Raw genomic sequence first — 22,444 nt, forward strand, 5'->3', positions numbered from 1 at the left:
TAATTCGAATTTATACAAATTTCCCACCTCATAAAATTATGTTTTTCCATGGGATCACAGTGCACATTTTTAACCCACAGCACTGCTTCAGCATTTATGTAGACTGTGTAGAGGTGAGCATGTGTGCCGACCATATAGTAGACTCACAGTGCATCATTTATTATCCAGTTAGATCATCTGAATCTGCAATCTACACAACAAACACACAAAGGCAAGCAACTGAACATCAGCATGTTTTCTTCTGACTCAGGCTGAGGCTAATTGGTTGGCTTTTCTCCAGCAGCTTCTGTTTGCCTACACACTCAGTTAGCTATAAGGACTTTACTCAATGTTTTGCTGCGTTCAAGGATTTCAACTGCTCAGTGTCTTATAATTAAGCAGATATGACATGGCATAGTCCTGTGCATCCCATTGTCCTGGCTTTGTAAAAGAAACACAACAACTTTGCTTTCATTTAAAATACTACATACTTTAATATAAGTCACCAACTGTACATTTACTCTACACTCTTAGAGGAAAAGGTTCTAAAATAGAACCTTAAAGATTTCTGAGTCAGACAAAAGTATGTGAACCGCTTGCAAAATCTGTGAAAATGTGAATAATTTTTACAAAATGAAAGATATCATTCAATATGCGTTCTTTTTTATTTAGTGCTGTCCTGAATACGATATTTTACATCATTTTTTTTTTTTACATATAGCCCACAAGACAAAAAAATAGCTGAATTTATTAAAAATGACCCGTTAAAAAATTTATGAACCATTGATTCTTAATCCTGTGTTGTTCCCTGGATGATAATCCATTGTTGTGTGATGGTTGTTCACGAGTCCCTTGTTTGTCCTGAGCAGTTAAACTGCCCAATGTTCTTCAGAAAAATCCTCCAGGTCCTGCACATTCTTCAGTTTTCCAGCATAATTTACCTTGATCTTCAAATTGAAAAAGTTTTCACCTCCTTAATATGTCATGTTTCCCAAATTTTTTATTTATTTTTTTTGCCCATGTTTAGCATGAGAATCCAATTCTTTAACAGGGTAAATAAGTCAGAATGCATGAAATAACATTAGCCACCCCCAACATTAGCCAACATTAAATGTTGCCCCCCCCCCAATGTAACTTAGGCCCTCTAGCAGTTAAAAAAAAAAAAAAACTGCATGCATTTTGCGGAAGAACATTGTTTTGGAGTCCTTTGGCTCTGCGTTATCCTACTACTGTTCATAAGACATTCACTACTAGGCTTAAAGGATTAGTTCTCTTCAAAATTAACATTTCCTGATAATTTACTCAACCCCATCTCATCCAAGATGTTCATGTCTTTCAAGTTTTTTGAGGAAAACATTCCAGGATTTTTCTCTACATAATGGATTTCAATTGCAAACAATGGTTGAAGGTCCAAATCAATGCAGTTGAAGGGCTCAAAGGGCATTGAAGGGCTTCAGAGGCTCTGCACGATCCCAGCTGAGGAATAAGGTCTTATCTAGCAAAACCATCTGTCATTTTCTAATAAAAAAAACAAAACAAAACCAAATGTATATACTTTTTAACCTCAAATGTGCGACTTCTGTGTTGTTCTTCTTCACGACGTATGACGCCATCACATTGGTGAAAGTACCGACCCAGTGCCGAAAAACTCTCTCATGTTCTCCTCCAACTTTAAAATTGTCCGACATTGTTGTTTTGCCTTTATTTTTGTAAAGGGCATTTTATTTAGTCTTTGCACGTTTGTTTTAACATTGAGACGGTACTTCCATATATGTTACGTGCATGACCTTTCCGACGTGATGACGTCATACGTCGTGAAGAAGAACGACACCGATGTCGCGCATTTGAGGTTAAAAAGTATATAAATATATTATATAATATATATATTGTGACGAGCGTCCTCGGAGGAATCAGCGTCGCCCTGGCAACCAACACAAAACACCTGCACACCCTCACCGCCGGCTGATCGGTCACAGCTGCTCCCAATCAGCCCACAGCCGCTGAAATTTTTTTTTTGAAAATGACAGATGGTTTCGCTGGATAACACTACTAGGTTGCCATTGAAATACATTATATGGAGAAAAATCCCGGAATGTTCTCCTCAAAATGTTTTTATTTCTTTTCGACTAAAGAAATAAAGACATGAACATCTTGGATGAGATGGGGGTGAGTAAAATATCAGGAAATGTTCATTTTGAAGTGAACTAATCCTTTAAGAGATCATGAAATGACCTTACAATAGATACTGCTTTACAATGAACTCTGTTACAGAGCTACATATGGCAGTTTATCTGTTTAATTACCTGTTGAGTAATAAAAACCCCAACTCCGTGTGACTTTTACAACATTTTGAATCCCTCACTTCTCGCAATCTCTGAAAAGCCAAGCTAATGTTGATTCTTGTTTTATTACAAGCTCTGTCACGTTCTCTCTTTGCCAGTGGACTCTCCTCTGTTTGGTGTTTGTTTAAAACGGGTGATTCCCTGGAGGTTCGAGATTTAGCTACTCCATGTCGACCTTTCTCGCTCGATGTGCCACTTACACACCATACACACGTCAAAGTAGCCGGAGCAACTTTCCTCTATGACGAGACACGCATGGGCGAGGGATGTATGTGCGCAATTTCCCCTGAATACCATCCCACTAGTTCTAAAATATAAACACTTCAGGCCCCGATTTACTTCAAACTAAATTGAAGAACGTACTGATGTGACGTTATTTCGAACAAAATCAGACCGAAACGAAGGTCATTTGGAGTTTGTTTTGGAAGTTCGAAACAGCTTGACAAAAAGTTTGCTTCGGCTGGTAAACACCTTCGTACTACCATTGGTCCATGGCCATTACGTAAGATAGGTGTGCACGCGGAGACTCCGCCTTCTTTCACGTAGATAATCTTTTCCAGTTCATTTCTCCTCACGATTCTGTGGAAGTCAGACGTCCACGAATGAAAACACGAACACACTGGAGAGCTGCTTTATAGTAGAAAACAAAGTTGTACTTTAGATGAAACGAGACACTGACACTGTTTTTCATGTTTAATACGGTAAAGCTGCTTGATTTTAAGCAATCAGTTGTATAAAGTGCAATAATATAAACTTGATGTGACTTTACTGGAGTGCCGAGTTGCAGAGTTTGTGGAAACAAACATACCCACATTGCTACGATCAGATGCTTTTCTTATGCTTTATTAAAAAGATGAATTTACATTTTCATCTCAACTCTGCTCTCAGCAGATGTTTGCTAACAGTATATCACCGCTCAAGTATTTCAAACTTCTTTTTACCCCTAAACGAAGAACGAAAAAACACTTTGCTTGAAGTATATCAGGGCCTTTATAATAGGCCCACCATAGCGAATCAGGGTGAGACAAAAACATGTTTGGGGAGAAGAATGAATGATGTATTGACTGAAATTTTGTTAATTTTGAACCAAAAAAAGGTTACATAGTGTACCTTTAAAATTAAGTCAAGAACCCTATAGGGTTCTATATAGAACCACATTAAACTTTTTTTTTCTAACAGACATGTTCTTAGCAGATGCTTTCTCACCAAATAGAAAATCTGAACCACACAGACAGCAAAAACCTCGTGAAACAAACATAATTAACCAACGTTCTTCATAAAAATCCTCCAGGTCCTGCACATTCTAGGTTTCCAGCATCTTTTGCATATTTGAACCCTCTCCAGCAGTGACTGTATGATTTTGAGATCCATCTTTTCACATTGAGGACGATTGAGGGACTCAAACACAACTATTAAAAAAACGTTTCAAACATTCACTGATGCTCCATAAGGAAACACGATGCATTAAGAGCCGGGGGGTGAAAACTTTTGAACAGAATGAAGATTTTTCTTATTTTGTTTAAATATCAATTTGTTTCATTTAGTACTGCCCTTCGAAAGCAACAGAAGATACTTACATGTTTCCCGGAAGACAAATTAAGCACAATTTACCTTGATCTTCAAATTCAAAAAGTTTTCACCCCCAGCTCTTAATGCATCGTGTTTCCTTCTGGAGCATCAGTGAATGTTTCAACCTTTTTTAATAGTTGTGTTCGAGTCCCTCAATCGTCCTCAGTGTGAAAAGATGGATCTCTCTCAAAATCATTAAAGGCTTAAAGGATTAGTTCACTTCAAAATGAACATTTCCTGATATTTTACTCACCCCCATCTCATCCAAGATGTTCATGTCTTTCTTTCTTCATATGAAAAGAAATGAGTTTTTTTTTTAGGAAAACATTCCAGGAGTTTTCTCCACATAATATATTTCAATGGCAACCAATGGTTAAAGTTCCAAATCAATGCAGTTTCAAAGGGCATTGAAGGGCTTCAAAGGCCTCTGCACGATCCCAGCCCAGGAATAGGAACTTATCTAGCAAAACCATCTGTCATTTTCTAAAAAAATTATAAAATATATATATAATTTTTCAGGTTTGAAACAGCAAAGTCGATAATCTGTTGTGCATAATGTACATATAATAAAACCCTTCTGAGTTTGTTTTGCATTAGTGTCTAATGCAAAGCAAACTCGGAAAGGGTTTATTTTGTCATAATAACAAGCTGACTGTATGCTATCCCTCTTATTACACAGCTTACCAAATTAATAAATACTCATGAAATATTAATTTGAGTTATTTTACTTTATGAGGTGAAAGAGACCACAGAGTGATGTGAGAAACATTAAACTAGCACCACACAAATTGTTTCACAAATTTGTCAATTATTCAAAAATATTTGATGGCAGAAGGTTGTGATCAACCAATCAGAATCAAGTATCCCAGAACATTGTAGGTGATGAAAAAATGGCAAAGCTGCTTCTCGCTTTCCCTTTTATGCCATTACATCTATTTTTTATTAAGCACAGACCCAGCTGAGGGTAAACGGGCTGAAGTTGAGCTGTGATGGACGTGTGCTGTGCCCATCAGCGGCTGTCTGATAGAATGCAAGAGACAGCAGCCTTACAAAAGGCAAGAGACTCATCGCTCATCTCAGCTGCGTCAGGAAAACAGATTCAATTTGTCGGCCCCGGAGACTCTAACCTTGATAGTGAAAAAAATGACACAAGCATACAGTGCATACAATAGACATGCACTACTGGATTCGAATGTACTACGAGTGCATGATGAAAATATGTTGTGTTAAAGGAACACTCCACTTTTTTTTTGAAAATAGACTCATTTTCCAACTTCCCTAGAGTTAAACAGTTGAGTTTTACCGTTTTCGAATCCACTCAGCTGATCTCCGGGTCTGGCTGTAGCACTTTTAGCATAGCTTAGCATAGATCATTGAATCTGATTAGACCGTTAGCATCTCGCTAAAAAAAAATTAACAAAGAGTTTTGATATTTTTCTTATTTAAAACTACAGCAGAGTCAAGTTTTAAAAAAAATATCGAAACTCTTTAGTCATTCTTGAGCGAGATGCTAACGGTCTAATCAGATTCAATGATCTATGCTAAGCTATGCTTAAAAGTGCTACCGCCAGACCCGGAGATCGGCTGAATGGATTCAAAAACGGTAAAACTCAACTGTTTAACTCTACGGGAGTTGGAAAATGAGCCTATTTTCAAAAAAAGTGGAGTGTTCCTTTAATACCAAAAAGCTACTTTTGAAAACACAAGTTCATTGAATGCTTTGTTTATTCGATCATTTAAATAAATGTTGATAAATACATATTTACAGGTCTATATGGGCAGATTGGCAAGCTCTTCTAGTCTTCGGGTTACATTAGCTTAGCGAAATGGTATAGATCAACATTAGGAGACATTTCCAATAATCCATCAGAAATCAGTCACTGCATGCCACATAATTGCCTTACTTCAGTGTCTTAAGTGTTTAGTATGCTAAATTTACTATGTATATGTGTCTACTTATATTCCAGTTGTTTCACACTACCGGCTATAAGTTTGGAATAATTATGATTTTTTATGTTTTTGAAAGAAGTCTCTTATGCTAACCAAGGCTGCATTTATTTGATCAAACAAACAGTGAAAACAGTACCATATTGTGAAGTATTATTACAATTTAAAATAACTGTTTTCGACTGTAATATATTTTAAAATGTAATTTATTCCTGTGATGCAAAGCTGAATTTTCAACATCATTACTCCAGTCTTCAGTGTTACATGATCCTTCAGAAATCATCCTAATATGATGATTTGGTGCTCAATTATCATTGGTACTCAATTTTTAATAATGGTTCTTATTATATTCAATCAATTTGTCAAAATCAACAGTTGTGCTGCTGCATATTTTTGTGGAAACCAATGCATTTAGGATTCTTAGAAAATACAAAAGAACAGCATTTATTTGAAACAGAAATGTCTTGTAACAATACAAATGTCTTTACTGTCACTTTTGACCAGTTTAATGCATCCTTGCTGGATATAAGAATTAATTTCTTCACCTTTTTTCTTTTAGTCTTACTTACCCCAAACGTTGGAATGGTAGAATATCCTGGTTCCCACAAAAATATTAAGAAGCACAACCTTTTTCGATATTGATAATAAAAAAGAAATGTTTTGTGAGTGGTAAATCAGCATGATTTCTGAAGGATCATGTGACACTAAAGACTGGAGTAATGATGCTGAAAATTCAGCTTTGCATCAAAGGAAAAAATCATTTTTTACAATATATCAAAATAGAATTTTAATACAATTTCACAATATTACTGTATTTTTGATCAAATAAATGCAGCCTTGGTGACATAACAGACTTCTTTCAGGAACATTTATAAACATTAAAAATTTGTCCAAGCTTTTTACCAGTAGTGTGTATTCCAGTGAAAATGAATATCACAAAAACAAGGATAATGCTCAGAGGTCATCTGACTCTGGGATAAATGTGTACGACATGGATGATATGGGCTCAAGGGGGATGCTGGGAAGTATCAGAGGAGCACTGTCAGCAACCCAGCCTGAGGCTGTTCTGTTGAAGGTGGCCCGTTTGACGCCGGCAGGTGCTGCGACCATGGGACTTGGAATTGGGTGGCCGGGTTCCACATCAAGAGGTTTAACAGGGGCTTTGGGTGCCTTGCCGAAGCCACCAAATGGAATAGCCACCCTTTGATTAGAAAAGTGACAGTTAATGAGAGCTTTGTGGTTTTGTTAGACAACAGTCTTACAGCAAAAAAGTGTAGCATATACTGTACCAACTCTGCAACATTTTACACACTTCATCAGATTATCTTGCTGACTGACCCTAATTCAGAAACTGCTGGATGACATCTTTCCGCTCATTAAACACGTTCCTATGTACAGTTCAGGCAGGTTTCCAACACATATACTTAAAAGTCAACATAGCACAGCATTTGTACACCATTTTATTTTTGTAATTTGACATATTTACATATGCGAGTGGATATTCAAAGAGAAAAAGGGCCTGGGAAGTAGGAATTGATTGGATTGTGAAAACTGGGCATTACATATTAGAATGGACCAGTGCAATTAGCTGAGCGTGATCTATTGCAATGTTATTGGGAACTAAGGGTACGTTTTCACGACAACGATGTACCAAAAACAGAAACAAAATTCCACTGTGTTTTTCGCTTACAGATGACAACGGATCTGTTAAAACGACTAAAACGCGGTATTTTTCATGTCAGGCCAGTAGTTGGCGGTCACTTTGTAAAGAAACTAGTACGTCAATTACATTTTTTTTCTGTAATTAATTGTGATTAAAAACATGAGTTTTTTATATTTTTATATTGTAAATAGTATTACAGATACTCTCCAAATTAATGTAGAAACAACTTAAAGACTGGCTATCACCAGACCAAGCTCAATTTGTTAAGATTGAACATTAGTCTGGGGAGTCTGCTCTGTGTTTTCTACTGCACAAGAGGTGTGATCAACGGGCATAGTTCAAATGACTCTTTATGAAATTGGATAGTCCTTCAACCAATCAGACCACAAGAGGCGTGATCAACGAGCATAATTCAAATGACTTTGTACGAAATTGGATAGTCCTTCAACCAATCAGACCACAAGAGGCGTGATCAACGGGCATAGTTCAAATGACTCTGTATGAAATTGGATAGTCCTTTAACCAATCAGACCACAAGAGGCGTGATCAACGAGCATAATTCAAATGACTTTGTACAAGATAGTCCTTCAACCAATCAGACCACAAGAGGTGTGATCAACAGTTAAAAACATGCAGAACTAGCTCCTACTACTGGCCGTACTCTCTAGCCTCTGGCCAAAAAAAGCCTCGATGACGCAAATGTATCAACAAATATCATCATATTTGTATCATCAGAGGCTTTTTTCTAGCCTGACAAGCCAGACCCAACTGTTGGCTCTGGGAACACACCATTGTCAGGGCTCAATCCGAGGGGCAGGATAAACGGTTGTCTTTCAAATTCTCTCTGCACGCAAGATAGCGCTACAGCCAACCAGAGCAACGAAGAAGGTGAAGCGGAGCTAGTTGATAGATTAAACTTTTGCCGTATCCGGTGGGCAAAAATTTGAACACATCTTCTTTTCTTAAGAATGACTTCAGTGCCATTCTTTGTTCTTTTCTCAAGGAAAAGCTTAACTCCAAGTCTTCCAGAGTCACGGCCAAATCCGATTCGAAAGACCACGGTTCGCCAGCTTCTTTGTTTACAAGTAGCACGCAGAACCGTCATAACTCTGCCGTCATTATGTTAAGCCCGCCCACCAACTCTATACACAATGTGATTGGCCTGACCAGAGTTTGGTTTTTCCAGCTCGCAAACCAACGGAGAGTTGCTAGATGACCCTGGCTGCAAATTAGATTTGCTACCGCTAGGGTGCGTCTAGATTTCTAGGCTAGCTTTTTTCCCAGACATAAAATAAATAAATCTCTCGTCTCAGGGGGATATGGGGGGGGGGGGGGGGGGGAGCACGATCAATCGAATATACCACTGGGTTTCTACTGATACAAAGCTTAATGCTAATCACGATCAATCGAACGATCAATCGAATATACTACTGGGTTTCTACTGATACAAAGCTTAATGCTAATTGCTGAAGTATCCCTTTAAGTTCATGTAAGACGTTATTTAACTAATTTAAGACTGCTCTTATGCGAATACTTGACAAAATGCGCATTTTGTCATAATTCAGTGTGTTATTGTTTGTTCAAGCACGAAAGAGAACTTGATACTGTTGCGCATCTTTCTATGCGTCGTGTGAAGGACCTTCACAGACAGTGCGTTCTTGATTCGTTGTGCTCTAAAAGCATTTGCATGAATAAGAGCATGATCATATAATGTAATGCTAGCCCAAGCATGACAGAAAAAACGGATGCTGCAGTATTTATGTAAAAACTGAAAAAATGAATTGCATGTGTTAACGTGGTAATTTTGATAGCACTTAAAGAAACTACGCACCTATAGACTGAACACATAATGCGCATGATGTCACCATTTTCACAAATTCACATTGTTGTAGTTTACATGGAGACGATAAAGGTGGCGTTTTCAAAAACGTGTACTTTGAAACCCGGTTTTAAAAGTTTTAAAAGTTTTTTTGGCCCCCAAAACGCTGTTGTCGTGTATGAATGGCCAAAATGCATAAAACACTTTTTGGCATGAAAATGGTGTCGTGTAAACTAGGGGTTTTCAAACTAGGGTCCCCAGGGGTCCACCAGAAGGTTCCAAAGGGTCCCCAGAAAATTTCAGAGGATAAAAAGACTACCGAACATTCTGTTTCATTTCTAAATTTCCTCTCCTTTCTTGGCGTATACGTACTTTCCAGAATTGTATATGTTTGCTTTGTATCTTTCTATAGTCCCCTTTATCTTGCTCACTGGGGATGTAAGGCAGTTTTCTTAACGCAGTACATATGCTGCTTACATACATTTATAGTGTAAAAATTGCTTATACAAATAGTTTTTAATTGAAAATGTTCTTCTTCAGGTTTATACATTCAACATTACGTATAGCCATAAGTTTGGATAACAAAATATTGTTTTTACAATGTCACACTTACTATTTATCTAACAGTTTAAATGTTTTTTCATACATAAAAATATATATAGATGATTTTAAGAAGGGGGTCCCTCATAAAAGTTTAATCATATTTGGGGGTCCTTGGCATCATACATTTTGAAATCCCCTGGTGTAAACAACCCCTAAACCTATAAGTATTATATAGTATTTTTAATAAGTGAAATAAAGCTGAAATAATAAAAAATACAAATACTAGATCAAATAAATATTCATTAATATTTATTCATTAATGAAAATTATAAATCATTTTTTGGAAACTAACTGAAATAAAATAAGTTAAAGTAATGTACTAAAATAAATAAAACCGAAATATAAATAGAATTTAAAAATAATAAAAAAATTACAAAAACACATGAAAAAAATTATAAAGCTGAAAAAAAGCTAACTCAAAATATTAATACATACTATAAAAAGTATTTAAATTATACGAATATAACACTGGTCTGAAGCGTATTTATAAATTTTTTCCTTTGAATATTATGCACAGATGAATGAAACACAGTTAGTCCAATAATTTTAATTAATTTTAATTAATTAAACTAAATTAATTTATATAATTTTAAAATATCTACGTTTATTTACACTTCTTACAAGTTTTGAGTATAGCACAAACCTGTTAAAGCTCTTGTATTGAGGTATCTCATGTCTGCTTTCAGGTTCAGGCATGCGGGCGACCAGCGTTTCGGCCAGAGAGGGGTCACTAATGAGGGCCTGCTCCCAGGGGGACTGGTAGGATCTGGGCATTGCTGTACAGTTGAACTTCTCTGCTGGAACATCCTTCAAGGGACCACCATAGCCTATTGAAAGCATGGAAAAACTTTATTTGACCATAAGGCGGGCCATGAACCAAAAACATTTACAAGACATGCTGAATGACAAAAAACTGCTGATAAAGAAAAACATGGTAACACTTCACTTAAAGCATTTATATATAATGCATAATTAAAGAAGTTTAATGCGTTTTTTATTTTAAATAATGCATTAAGTATGCCTTATAATGCACTTAAGATCTCATTAATAATCAGTCCTTCCAGAAAAATGCGGCTTTTTTTTTTTATTGTTGCGGGCAAAAATCCTTGATTATGCGGCACGTTTTCTTAAAAAATGCGATGGAAAATGCAGGATATTTATGCAATTTTATGCTATGAAATTGCGGGATCTTGCAAAAACTGCGGTTTGATGAAAAAGAGAAAAAAGGCACTACATCACAGAAAGTGCTGGGAATATTTAAGTTCTCATCTTGTTTTATTGAAGACCTTAATAACTCACTGATTCATAACGCTCCAAACCGCTGAATCGACTCACTGATTCATAACGCTCCGAACCACTGAATCGACTCACTGATTCATAATGCTCCAAACAGCTGAATCGACTCACTGATTCATAACGCTCCGAACCGCTGAATCGACTCACTGATTCATAATGCTCCAAACCGCTGAATCGACTCACTGATTCATAACGATCCGAACCGCTGAATCGACTCACTGATTCATAACGCTTCGAAGCTTCTTGATGCTGTGTTTTGAAATCGGTCAACACACTGGGAAACGGCTTTGCGCGGTCTTTTGCTGCTATTTTTGTTGGCATGGGAATGGGAATTTGCGGGCTTCATCATGGTTTCACCGATATCTATGGTTTCACCATGGGGTTTGCAGCTTTTCGATGACGTTCGCGTCGGGTAATTATGTCACTTCAAAACGTTCCCATGGCAATAGGGGGAAATGGCGGCTCTTGTGTGAAGTAAACAAACATTTTTCAACTTTCTGCTAATATATATGACTTTTTTGCAACGAAAATGCGGGGATTATGAAATCATGCTAGCCCCGCATATTTTGCACGCGGAAATAGGCAATTTATGCGGCGAAAGTGTGGCGTATTTGAAAAAATACGGCCCCCGCATTAATATGCGGACTTTGGCTGATTATGCATTAAATCATGCGATCGCATGATTGTGTTTTTCTGGAGGGACTAAATAATTGTAACCATGGTAATACATTATGGCCCGGTTTCACAGACAGGGCTTAGACTAAGCCAGGATTAGGCCTTAGTTCAATTTGGCAATTTAAGTAGCTTTTATAAATCTGTCTTAAAAAAACATTACTGGTGTGCATTTGCTTTCAAGTTGCTTTCAGTTAAAACAGCACAAACATTTTAGTCTTGGACTTAAACCTTGTCTGTGCTACTTATCTATTCATTGAACACACCTTTAGAAAATATAATACATTAAAACGCATGACAAACAACCAATTTCAGATGCAACAAGGAATCTGCAAATATCATAATGCACTTTAACTTTGGTTATGTGCTCAAGTGAAAATAAAGTGGCAGATCAAGACAAAGCACATGATAGGAGAAGAAAAATGTGCATTATATCAATGAAAACATTTGTAGAGATTTCTAATTGAATTGTTACTGGTAAGAATGCAATTGCAGAGCTCTCTAATCGCAACTGTTACTAATAACAATTGAATTGCAGAGCTCTCAAACTGAATTGTAGAAAAAATACAATTACTATGAGTAATACTGGGAAAATTTAATGCTAAAACGGCTTGCCATACAGTGACACCTATAGGTCAAGGAGACACATGGGCTGCGTCCGAAACCTGGAAAATACTGCCTTCAGAGTACACATTTCAAGGTAGGAAGGCATCAAGGCACGTCTGAATCTAAAGTTAGCTTCACTTACTGCCTCCTGAGAGACCTTCATCTGATCGAGTTTTGAAGGTAGCACAAATGTCTCCTTCGCTGTCTTTGATATCCCAAAATCCTGTCTGTGTGTTCCATTCTGTGACAGCTGAGCTAGAAATAAAGATGGCGTCCAAAAGTTGCGTTTGCTGGTCAGTTTGTGTGTAAATGTATGTTTTTGACCAACGTTTTCCACTTCTGATGTAATTTATAGTGAGAAATTACTACTATAGCAATAATCTTTTAAAAAAGTATTTGTTTAGTTCTCACTAAAGCTTGCGCTATTTTGCTGTAGACCAATAAACTGTTACACTGCCTCAGAAGTCTTCAAGTGTGTTTGTTCCCAGTCGCTTGTGGCTGCAATCACAACTAAGTCTCCTGAGCCACCTAAGACTCATTTTATTTTATTAATATTATATTATCTGCATAAGTTTTCAGATTTGAAGTACACTAAAGTGCACATTCAATACAAATAAGCCCACATCTTTTTCTCAAGGGAAGTGAAAAAGGGAATATTACTACATTTTCTTAGGATTTATCTCTTTAGCTTATTGCTATGCTACAGTACCTTTAGGTTATTGTTATGCTGTATGGACTGCTAGCACACTCTGTTAGCTACTGCTAGTGTATTGTCAGCTTCTGCAGTGATATATTACTGTCTGGTCATAATTTAATCTGCAGTAAAAGGCTTCAAAAGTTCTAAAGCATGCTGTGGAGGGACGGAGGGGGACCCTTCAAAAAGAGTATACCTCAAATTGCTGTTCACTGGCAGGGCCAGCAAGCCCAAAACAGTTATGTAATGTGGGTGTTCTGTCACATATCACCCTCATACTGTGGACAATCTCCTTCCTGAGTTTACTGGCCTCAAGGAAGCAGCAAAAAAAACCCTGCATATTTCAGAGCTGAGGGTCTGGGCAGTTCAACGGGCCTCAGAGAAATGATAATAACAGCAGGAGGGGGTTCGTTTTTAGACTGTTTTCATGGGGCAGTGCACTGACACATCAAGACACTGATGAGATATGAAACATTTCTCATTAGGAGGCAATTTATGCTTGCTGGCTAGTGGCGCAGAAAAAGTAATTCACTCAAAAATGTTGAAAGATGGTGTTTATGCAATATTTTAGACAAAATTCCTTTCTTCCTTTCCCGTCACTCCCCAAATATGCCATGCTTAATCAAGTTCAGATTTGGTCTAACAGTAAATTATACCAACTAATATTACGTAAACATTAGGTGCCAAAAGTGAGGTCCAGCCTATAGGCAAATGTACATCTTTACCCTTTATTTAAATATAAAATTGTTTAAGATTTTGTAAGCATATTGCATTGTTGTACTTGGAGACAATTGTTTGTTTTGTGATAATGTAATGAAACATGCCAAATTGTGCAGACATAATTTTTGGTTTTGGTTTTGTACATAGTACGTAGGAGGGCGGAGGGCGGAGCTGGGCTAGTGACGTATTTCCAAGTGAAACGGAATATTGAATAGAGGGCAGGGTTTTACTTCAGCGCTCCTCCTCTCCATCTCTCGCTCATAGTAGACGGCTGGAAAGGAGTGGTTAAGGATATTCAAACCCAAGCCGTCAAATTGCCGTCATCCGAAAGGGAACGCTGTTCCAGACCGGAAGTTACTTTTCAGATTTTGATTAGAGATTACCACGGCAAACAATTTTTTTCTGTGTATTAACTTGCACAGATTAATTGTTCACCCTAAGACCTGTGATGTATGCTAACATGGTAAATAAGATCGATTTTGATATTATGAGAACTTTTTTTTTGGCGCTAAATAATGCCCCAAAATACCAGTAAATTGATGAGCGTAAACCTTAGTAAATCACCTTGCATAATTTATTTAAATACTCTCCTCCAAATTTTCCACTGTGCGCCCTTAGTAAATCTTGAAAGTAGGTTTTTAACAGCAAAAGAGGGTTTGCGCTGATGCAAGCTGTTAGTAAATCTGGCCCTAGGTTTGATATTAATCTTGTTTATTTATAATCAAAAATGCATCGGCCGGTCTTCATATCATCCCCTCCCAATCCAAATGAAGCCTCAAAGACACTAAAATAGCAGGACGTACAGTAAATGTGTGCTCATTCACCAATCTAGGAAGGGTGGCCAAGCCCCAAGGCTAGATCAGGCCATGGGAGTTATAAGGATAGGATCTGTTTAAGATGTTATCGTGGACAGCTGCGGCTCTGTGCCACCACTTAAAGGACACAGGAAACACTTAACAAGCTTCCTGTTGGAGCACTACGGCCACTGTTCACACAGGAATTATATGCTCAAGACGTAAAAGATGTAATGTGCAGTATTTAACAGGAAAATACATCAGAAAGTTTAGATAAATTTTCATTTGTAGTCTGTCTTGGTTTTGGTTTCTGTGTTCTGTTACCGTTTTACCAGAGTAAAAAAAGTAGTTTCCTTGGCATTAATTAGCTTTACACCTGTTCTGTTGTATCCTTCATTATGTTCCCTGTGAATTTATTCTTTAAGTTATGTTTGATAAGTTGTCAATGTGATCGTAAGTGTGTTTGAGAAATTATTACTGTTATTATTAAAGTTTTCCCATTGTGGATTTTCCCTGTACTCCTTTGTTGTACGCTCAACACTTGTGCGCTAATGTAACAGAATAACAGACCCTCGAAATGAGTATAATGGACTTGCCGGCAGTCCAGCTGCTCTGCCTGGAAAAGGGGCAGCAGTCTCTCGAGACCCACACCTGTGGACTTTAAAATCTGGCATGTTAAACCAACTTTCCAGACCATTTTCTGTGCACTTTCTACTACACCAGCCTGAGTGAGGAGACAAAAACACGCCTGCCTGGTGTGGGTCCTGGTAAACAATGGATCAGCGTTTACCATCGGCCCTTGCGGACATTACCAGCCCCGCTCCTCATCCAGAGCCCAGCCAGCCAACTCTGAGCTGCACAGAGATGTTGCTAGAGCCCAACGCAGACAGTGAAACCGAGCATGCCGCAACGCACGAGCCAGTAAGAAACAGGACTGAGCAAATCATTGCCCCGGAGCCCGAGTCACACCAAGTCTGACCAGGTGCGTGAGCCGGCTACAACGTCAGTCCCTGTAGGGTCGCTTTTGGAGTTCAAGGGCATGGTGGGAAGCCCTTCTCCCACCCTCGCCGCTGTGGAAGAGTTATGCCTGACCTCTGGAAATTATTTTGATTTGGAAGAGGAGGATTTTCCTGTTTGTCCTGTCGAGCACAAAGTCTCTTGTTTCTCCTGAGATCCCAACCAGCCTCCTCTTCCAAACTCAGCCAGTCCATCAGCCCTGGCTCTGCTGGTTCTCTTCAGCCCCTTGGCTTCTCTTCTAACACTGCCTACATCCGTTGATCCCGCCACTCCACCTTGGTCCATCAACCTGTTGGCTGCGCCTTGGCTCCTCTCTCCCTTGGCTCCTTGATGCACCTCCAGGCTCCCTCATCCCTCTGGCTCCACCTTAGTCAAGCGTCACCTTGCCTGCGCCACTTTTGAGTCATCCACTGCACGTCTTTCAACCCCTACATCTCTGTCTGGCTCCACCATACCTTCCAGCTACACCTCGGTCCTCTGTCCCACCAACTCCGCCTCCATCCTCAGGCATCCTGACTCCACCTTGGACACTCGTCCGGATCCATCTCGGCCTCCAGGACCATCAGTGTGGTCTGGTGTCATCAGTCAAGTCTCCACCATGGCTGCTCCCTCCGTCGACACTGCTGCGGGCTATCTTCCTGGCTGCGCTCTTGTTCTGCCTGGCTACTCCTGCTGACAGCTCCTCCCTTACTCCACTCCCCCATGGACTGTTCTGCCTGCCCCTGACTGGTTACGTTACTCTCCTGTTCCACGTCCTCCTCCAGAGCCCTCCTCAGTTGGACCGTTTATTACAATGAGGTGATCCACCTTCCGAGAGGGTTTGTAATGGCATGTGTAGTCTGTTTTGGTTTGGGTTTCTATGTGTTTTGTTTCTGTTTTACCTGCCTGAGTTCCTAGTTAGTTTCCTTGGTTAGCTCTACATCTTTTCTATTTTATACTTGATTACGTTCCCTCTATATTTATACTCTCAGTTCTGTTTGATCAGTTGTCATTTATTGCAGATGTGATCGTAAGTGTAAGTAATTATTACTTACATGGTTAAAGATATTTGGAACCATCCCAACAAAGGTTAATGTCTCTACGACTTGATGTCTCTACTGATGCCCAGACACTTTAGGGTAGAGTTCTTCAACCCTCAAACACACCTGAATCAGCTCATCAAGCTGTTCAGGATCACATGAAAGTCACATTGGTGTGAAATTCAGGTGTGCTGAAGCAGGTTGGATATAAACTTTGCAGGACAGTGGGGCTGAATTTGATATCGCCCCCTATACCCTCATATAGGGGATTATTTGAGGGGACAGCCATTTGTAGTGGTGTCCGAAACCATAGTGGGTGTTATTGAGTGCTCTCATTTAATCCCACATTGCACCGCAATAACGAGTATACAGTTGATGTACGTTGATACAGTGGACTAAGTAACGTAAGGGGTAGTGATTGAGGGTTTAGGGGGCGATTTTGGATTCAGCCTGGGTCTCTAGAAGCAGGGTTGAAAACAGTATAAGTACAGTAGGATCCAAAATATTTGGTCCTTGGACCCCTAAAAAAAGAAATTGCTATGGACAAACCTGGGGCCAAAGTCTCAGGGTTGAGTGTATTGTGTGCCTGGTCAATGCCAAGACAATTTTCATGACTTAAAATTTCAGCACTTGGGCCCAGAGAAATGGCATCAATCTGAAAAAAGAAAAATGGAATGATCACTATGAGAATTTTGGTTATTTGGATTATATATAGCCACACACCGACAGTCTGTGCTTTTGGACCACAGACTCTGTGTTCTATGTAGCAAATGACACTTACACTGTGCTGTGTGTTGGCTTCATTCTGAATGCTTTCAAAAGTGTATTTCTCTGAGCGCTTCTGACGCATCTTAAAGAGACGGGAGCCCCTGTTTGATGCTAAGGAAAGTTCCTCCAACATGATCTCCTTTGGTGCGCTAACTTTCTTCCCTAGATCCATCTCTGCTTCTGTGGAAAAAGAGTAAAAAGTTTACAATATAAGTCAACACAATAACATTTTGAAAATGGGCAGTTGGGCTAATGGTTGATAATGGGCAGTCATGGCCTAATGGTTAGAGAGTCAGACTGGTAACCCGAAGGTTGTGGCTTCGATTCTCAATCCCGGCAGGAAATGACTGAGGTGCCCTTGAGCAAGGCACCTAAGCCCCAAAGACTCCCTGGGCCACACAGCAAAAAAATGGCTTCCCACTGTTCCGGGTATGTGTGTCCACAGTTGCAGTGTGTGTGTCTGTGTTCACTACTCACTACTCCTAATGTATGTGCTCTAACTTGGATGGGTTTCAAATTCGGAGTAGGCTATGGGTTACCATACTTAACCTTCACATGTCACTTAAATGAAATATGCAATTGACCTATAGGTAAGCCCCACCCCCCTTAGTTACTGTTGCTAACTCGGACAAACAAACAGAGTTGCTAACTCTCTGACAATGACAGCTGTCAGTTTGAGAACATTATCCCAAGTAGTTTTTGGACACAGAATGTAGCCCGAATCATTAATCCGTTCGAATGATGGCCAAACTTTACTGATGGTTTATAAAGTTAATTGCGTCCTTTTTCATTCCAAACAAAATCACTGTAAGAGCAGAACAAACAAAGCATAAGTGCACATTAACATCTCATTCACAAGCTCTCTATCTCCGTTGCATTATCATTAAAATACACAGCAAATTCCACAAAAACACTCATACAACTAACAGTAAAAAAACATATACAGACTGTGGGCCCTATCTTGCACCCAGCGCAATTGACTTTGTACACCGACGCATGTGTCATTCCTATTTTGCACCCGCGCAAAGCGCGCTTTTCCCTCCACAGAAGCACGTCGCTAAACTAGTGAATGAACTTGCGCTCCCTGGGCGGTTCAGCGCAAAAAAGGAGGCGTGTTCCGGCGCAAACAATCCCTGGTGCTATTTTGCTGTTCCATTAAACAATTGCGCCACTGACCAGAACAAACCTAGTCTAAAGTCAGTGGCGCGTTGCGCGTTGTTCATTATGCTATTTTAAGGGCGCATGCTTGACCATAATGTATAGCGTGCACAACGCGCATACACTTTGCTCATGTAATCTACACAGATGCAACAGTTATTTTTGCAAATCATAAATTGTTACACTAAAAAAATATTAACACATGAGATGACGGAAATCATTGTGGTGTGCCACGAAGATGTGAAAAAATAGGCATAAATCTAGCTTACAAATGATTCAGGCTAAAATTGTAATAATTAAGGATAAGACCTGTTTGCCCAAGAGTGGCAAGACATATAGCCTATGTATATAAGGACATCTGACAAATTGGTTTGTCCGTCAAGAACCAGGAAAAAAAATCGACTGAAAAACTGAAAAAACTGAAAGACTGAAAAAAAAAAGACTGTGAAATCACCTTTACCATAATGTACAACATTACAACTTCACTTCTCTGTCTTTCACTGCTCTTACAAGAACATCAGTCTCCTCGGCTGTGAACCGCTCCTGGCGTGCGCCTGGTAAATACGCCATAATAATAGCAATCCATAATGGAACTTGCGCACCTGCTTTTAAAGGGAATGTTGGATGAAGCTCGGATTGGTTTATTCACGTTACGCCCAAACCACACCTATGAATAATGAAGCTACTTCAGACCAACCCATTTTAGATTTGCGCCGGGCGCAAGAGCCATTTATCCCGCCGGGAAAATAGCAACAGCGCCGAGACCCGCCCACAAAGTTACTTGCGGTTCGCGCTTTGACACTTGCGTTTCAGATCGTTAAAATAGGGCCCTGTATGTCTTCTCGGGAGGTGCTAATAAACATTGTATCTGCAAAATAACTCTGATAAACTGCGAGCTCTCCCTTTCACTATAGACTATAATACCCATCAAAATAGGAGTTCCTCCTTTGTAAGACAGATAATGCAGACCTTAAACATATCTAAACTCATAGAAATATAAAAAAATGTATACAAAAACAAATTATAAGATAAATCACAATAAAATCTGTCAGGAACACCTCTCGTCGAGGAGCATTCAAGTGGGACTTAAATATGCCATGGAGGGATAAAAGATTTTAAAATAAAAATGATGGGAGATTAATTTGGAAGCGATGGTTTACAGATCTCAATGCAAGTGGGAGAAGCCTCATGTTACGCTCATCACGATCGCAGATGACAACATCCAGGATCAACACTGTTCATGTACCACAGGGTAAGATTAAAGCTACACTGTGTAACTTTTTTAGTCTATTCTTAGCTAAAAACACTTAGTTCTTTCAAAAATATATGTGCTCATTAATGTATATTTACTTCTTTCAAGTAATAAAGTATTCTCGTAAGTTTATAATATGCCAATGAAAATACATAAGGTAATGGGATCTAACGGTGGTCGCCATGTTGCCCCTCCATCTTGAAAGTACATTAGCCAAAGAGGGACATACCCGTAAATTCAAGCTTCGCTTTTCGCGTTTTAACCGGTTTTAACACTCGATGGCACTGTACAAAATTCTCTGCCTCGCGCATGTGCGCGTCAACTTGTTCAGACTTGTCTGGTGCATGTGCAGAGAGTTTTCATCTCAGCAGCTCCAGTAACAGTTATACGGAGTTTTCCTGGCTTGTTTATTCCTCAAAAGTCTGTTTTTCCTTGTGTGGTATTTCTGTGCGTTAATAACTCCGTGAGTAATAATAGTTATTGTCATTGTAGATGTGTTTCAGAGTGTGTCATCGCGTAATTCAGTTGATGTCACCTCAGAAGTATTTTTGTGTCAACATACAATAGCTTAATGCTCACCTATTTGAATAATCATTCAGTTATTTTGTTATCAACAATGTTTATTCGTTTTTAGAAAATATTTGCTTGTAATGTATGTTGATGGAAATATGTATCAGGTCTGATCGGCATATTATCAATTGTTATACAGAGCGCACTGCAGTGCTAACGTTAAAGCGGCGCACACACTTTTGTAACCGGACACCGCTTGTTAGCAGCAGCAGCAGCAGCTCCGCTCCTTTTAATGCAGCTGCATTTAGCGCCTATATATGGTACAATAAGCTCTGGTTTACGGTTACATTATACAAATGTAACTTATAAGTATAGTTATACAGTTCTTAACTGTGTATGTATATTTACCTTCCTTATTTGTTCTCTCACAGAAACCACATTTATGTACATATCCATGCAAACCTGTTTATGCCTTGCAATTGGATGACTGAATAAACATTACTATCATCAAAGTTCACTCTGGATTAGCTGCAGTTCTTTCTAGCCGAATAATTAGGCCAGTTGAGTTCCAACCATCCCACTGCGCACAGAATATCCCACAGGCACCGTGTTGAATGTGGACGAGGTCGAACTGGAAGCCATGTTAATCTTGGACTAAATCGGCCACCGTAGGAGTTGAAACGAAATCGGAATTGAGAGGAACAGAAACTAAAATTCACTGGATGGTCATATACCTTTTCACCACTAGATGGGGGAAAATATCACACAGTGTAGCTTTAAATTAATTTACATTTAACCAGTTTAATACGGAGAGGCACTAGACCTTCGTTTATGTGTTTTGACCTACACTGTACATGACGTGAGAACAGTTCGTTATTTCGGTTTGTACGTTAGCATAGACTCAATAACTTTAATTGTAACTTCGACAACCAGAAAATCCATTCAGGATACCTGGAATCGGTGTTGCCGTACCACAGGCACATCGTTTTACCATTTTTGTAGCATAAACACCATCAAACCGATGAGAGCTTTGGATTTTCCAATGTTTCTCTATGGCGCTGAAACCTAAAGATGTCAGAGTTCCGGTCCCTGTGCAACTGATACTCAACTGCCATTGGCTAATCTGCGTTCGAGGGGAGGGGCTTACCGATAGGTCAATTGTGCAGCCACATATTCTAAACCAGGAGTGTCAAATACACTACACAATTTTCAAATAAAAATAAAACTTATGCTTTTTGGCTGTTCATTTACACGACAGCGTTTTGGGTGCCTGAAAATGCAAACTTTAAAATGACACCATTATCGTCTTGTCAATTCTTGACAAGAATTTGTCAAAATGGTCAGGGCATGCATGTGTATATTACGTGTTCAGTCTATAGGTGCATAGTGTTTCTTTACAGAGAGACATCGCCAACTACTGGCCTGGCATGCATAATACAGCGTTTTTAGTCGTTTTCACATATTGGTGTGAAAGGGGATTATTTTGACAACCTTGTCTGTACATGAAAAACACAAAGAAAAAACATATCCGTTTTTAGTGCATCGCTGTCATGCCAACATACCCTCAGTTCCTGCAGAGTTTAGCTTTAACCTTTAATTAAGTGCACCTGATCTAGATAATCAAGTCCTTCAGGCATATTTGAAAACTACATGCAGAGATTGTCTGTGTTTGAAATCACCCCCTATACCGTTAAATTGGCCACTATTTGAGGGAACAGTCATTTGTAGTGGTGTCCGAAACCATATTGGACGTTATCGACTGCACTCATTCAATCCCACAATACACTGCAATAAAGAGTGTACAACCGATGTATGATCAACAACTAGAGAATACCCATAATGCATTGTGAGAGTCGCGCGTCAAATGAATTCCCGCATCTGACCAGAAGAGGGCGTCCGCAGCTGAATCATCCATCCATCCATTTTCCAAACCGCTGGTCCAATGTGGCTACAGCATAATATCATAGAGGCATCAATTCCTTTTTTAATTGATTAATAAATTGTTAAATTAAGGTT

The 22,444-nt window shown here is 39.1% G+C and overlaps 1 protein-coding gene across 3 annotated transcripts in view; it reads right to left on the bottom strand.

The window, feature by feature from the left end:
- Positions 1–4,601: 4,601 nt before the first annotated feature.
- Positions 4,602–22,444, bottom strand: part of myoz2a (myozenin 2a) — a 28,017-nt gene continuing 10,174 nt past the window's right edge. The window contains exons 3-7 of one of the 3 annotated variants that reach the window (XR_013818571.1): positions 17,522–17,688; positions 17,290–17,395; positions 10,566–10,749; positions 5,519–7,038; positions 4,602–5,225 (exon numbers count right to left, since the gene is read on the bottom strand). Coding sequence is in view for 2 of the 3 variants with exons in the window: in XM_079844490.1 (XP_079700616.1) it covers positions 6,792–7,038; positions 10,566–10,749; positions 17,290–17,395; positions 17,522–17,688 (704 nt within the window). In the remaining variant the exon portion in view is untranslated. Of the gene's footprint in view, positions 5,226–5,455; positions 7,039–10,565; positions 10,750–17,289; positions 17,396–17,521; positions 17,689–22,444 lie in introns of those variants that run through there. The other 2 variants (XM_079844490.1, XM_079844491.1) reach the window with 2 other exon arrangements.

This window comes from Gobio gobio, assembly GCF_949357685.1.
Source record: "Gobio gobio genome assembly, chromosome: 2".
Lineage (NCBI taxonomy): Eukaryota > Metazoa > Chordata > Actinopteri > Cypriniformes > Gobionidae > Gobio > Gobio gobio.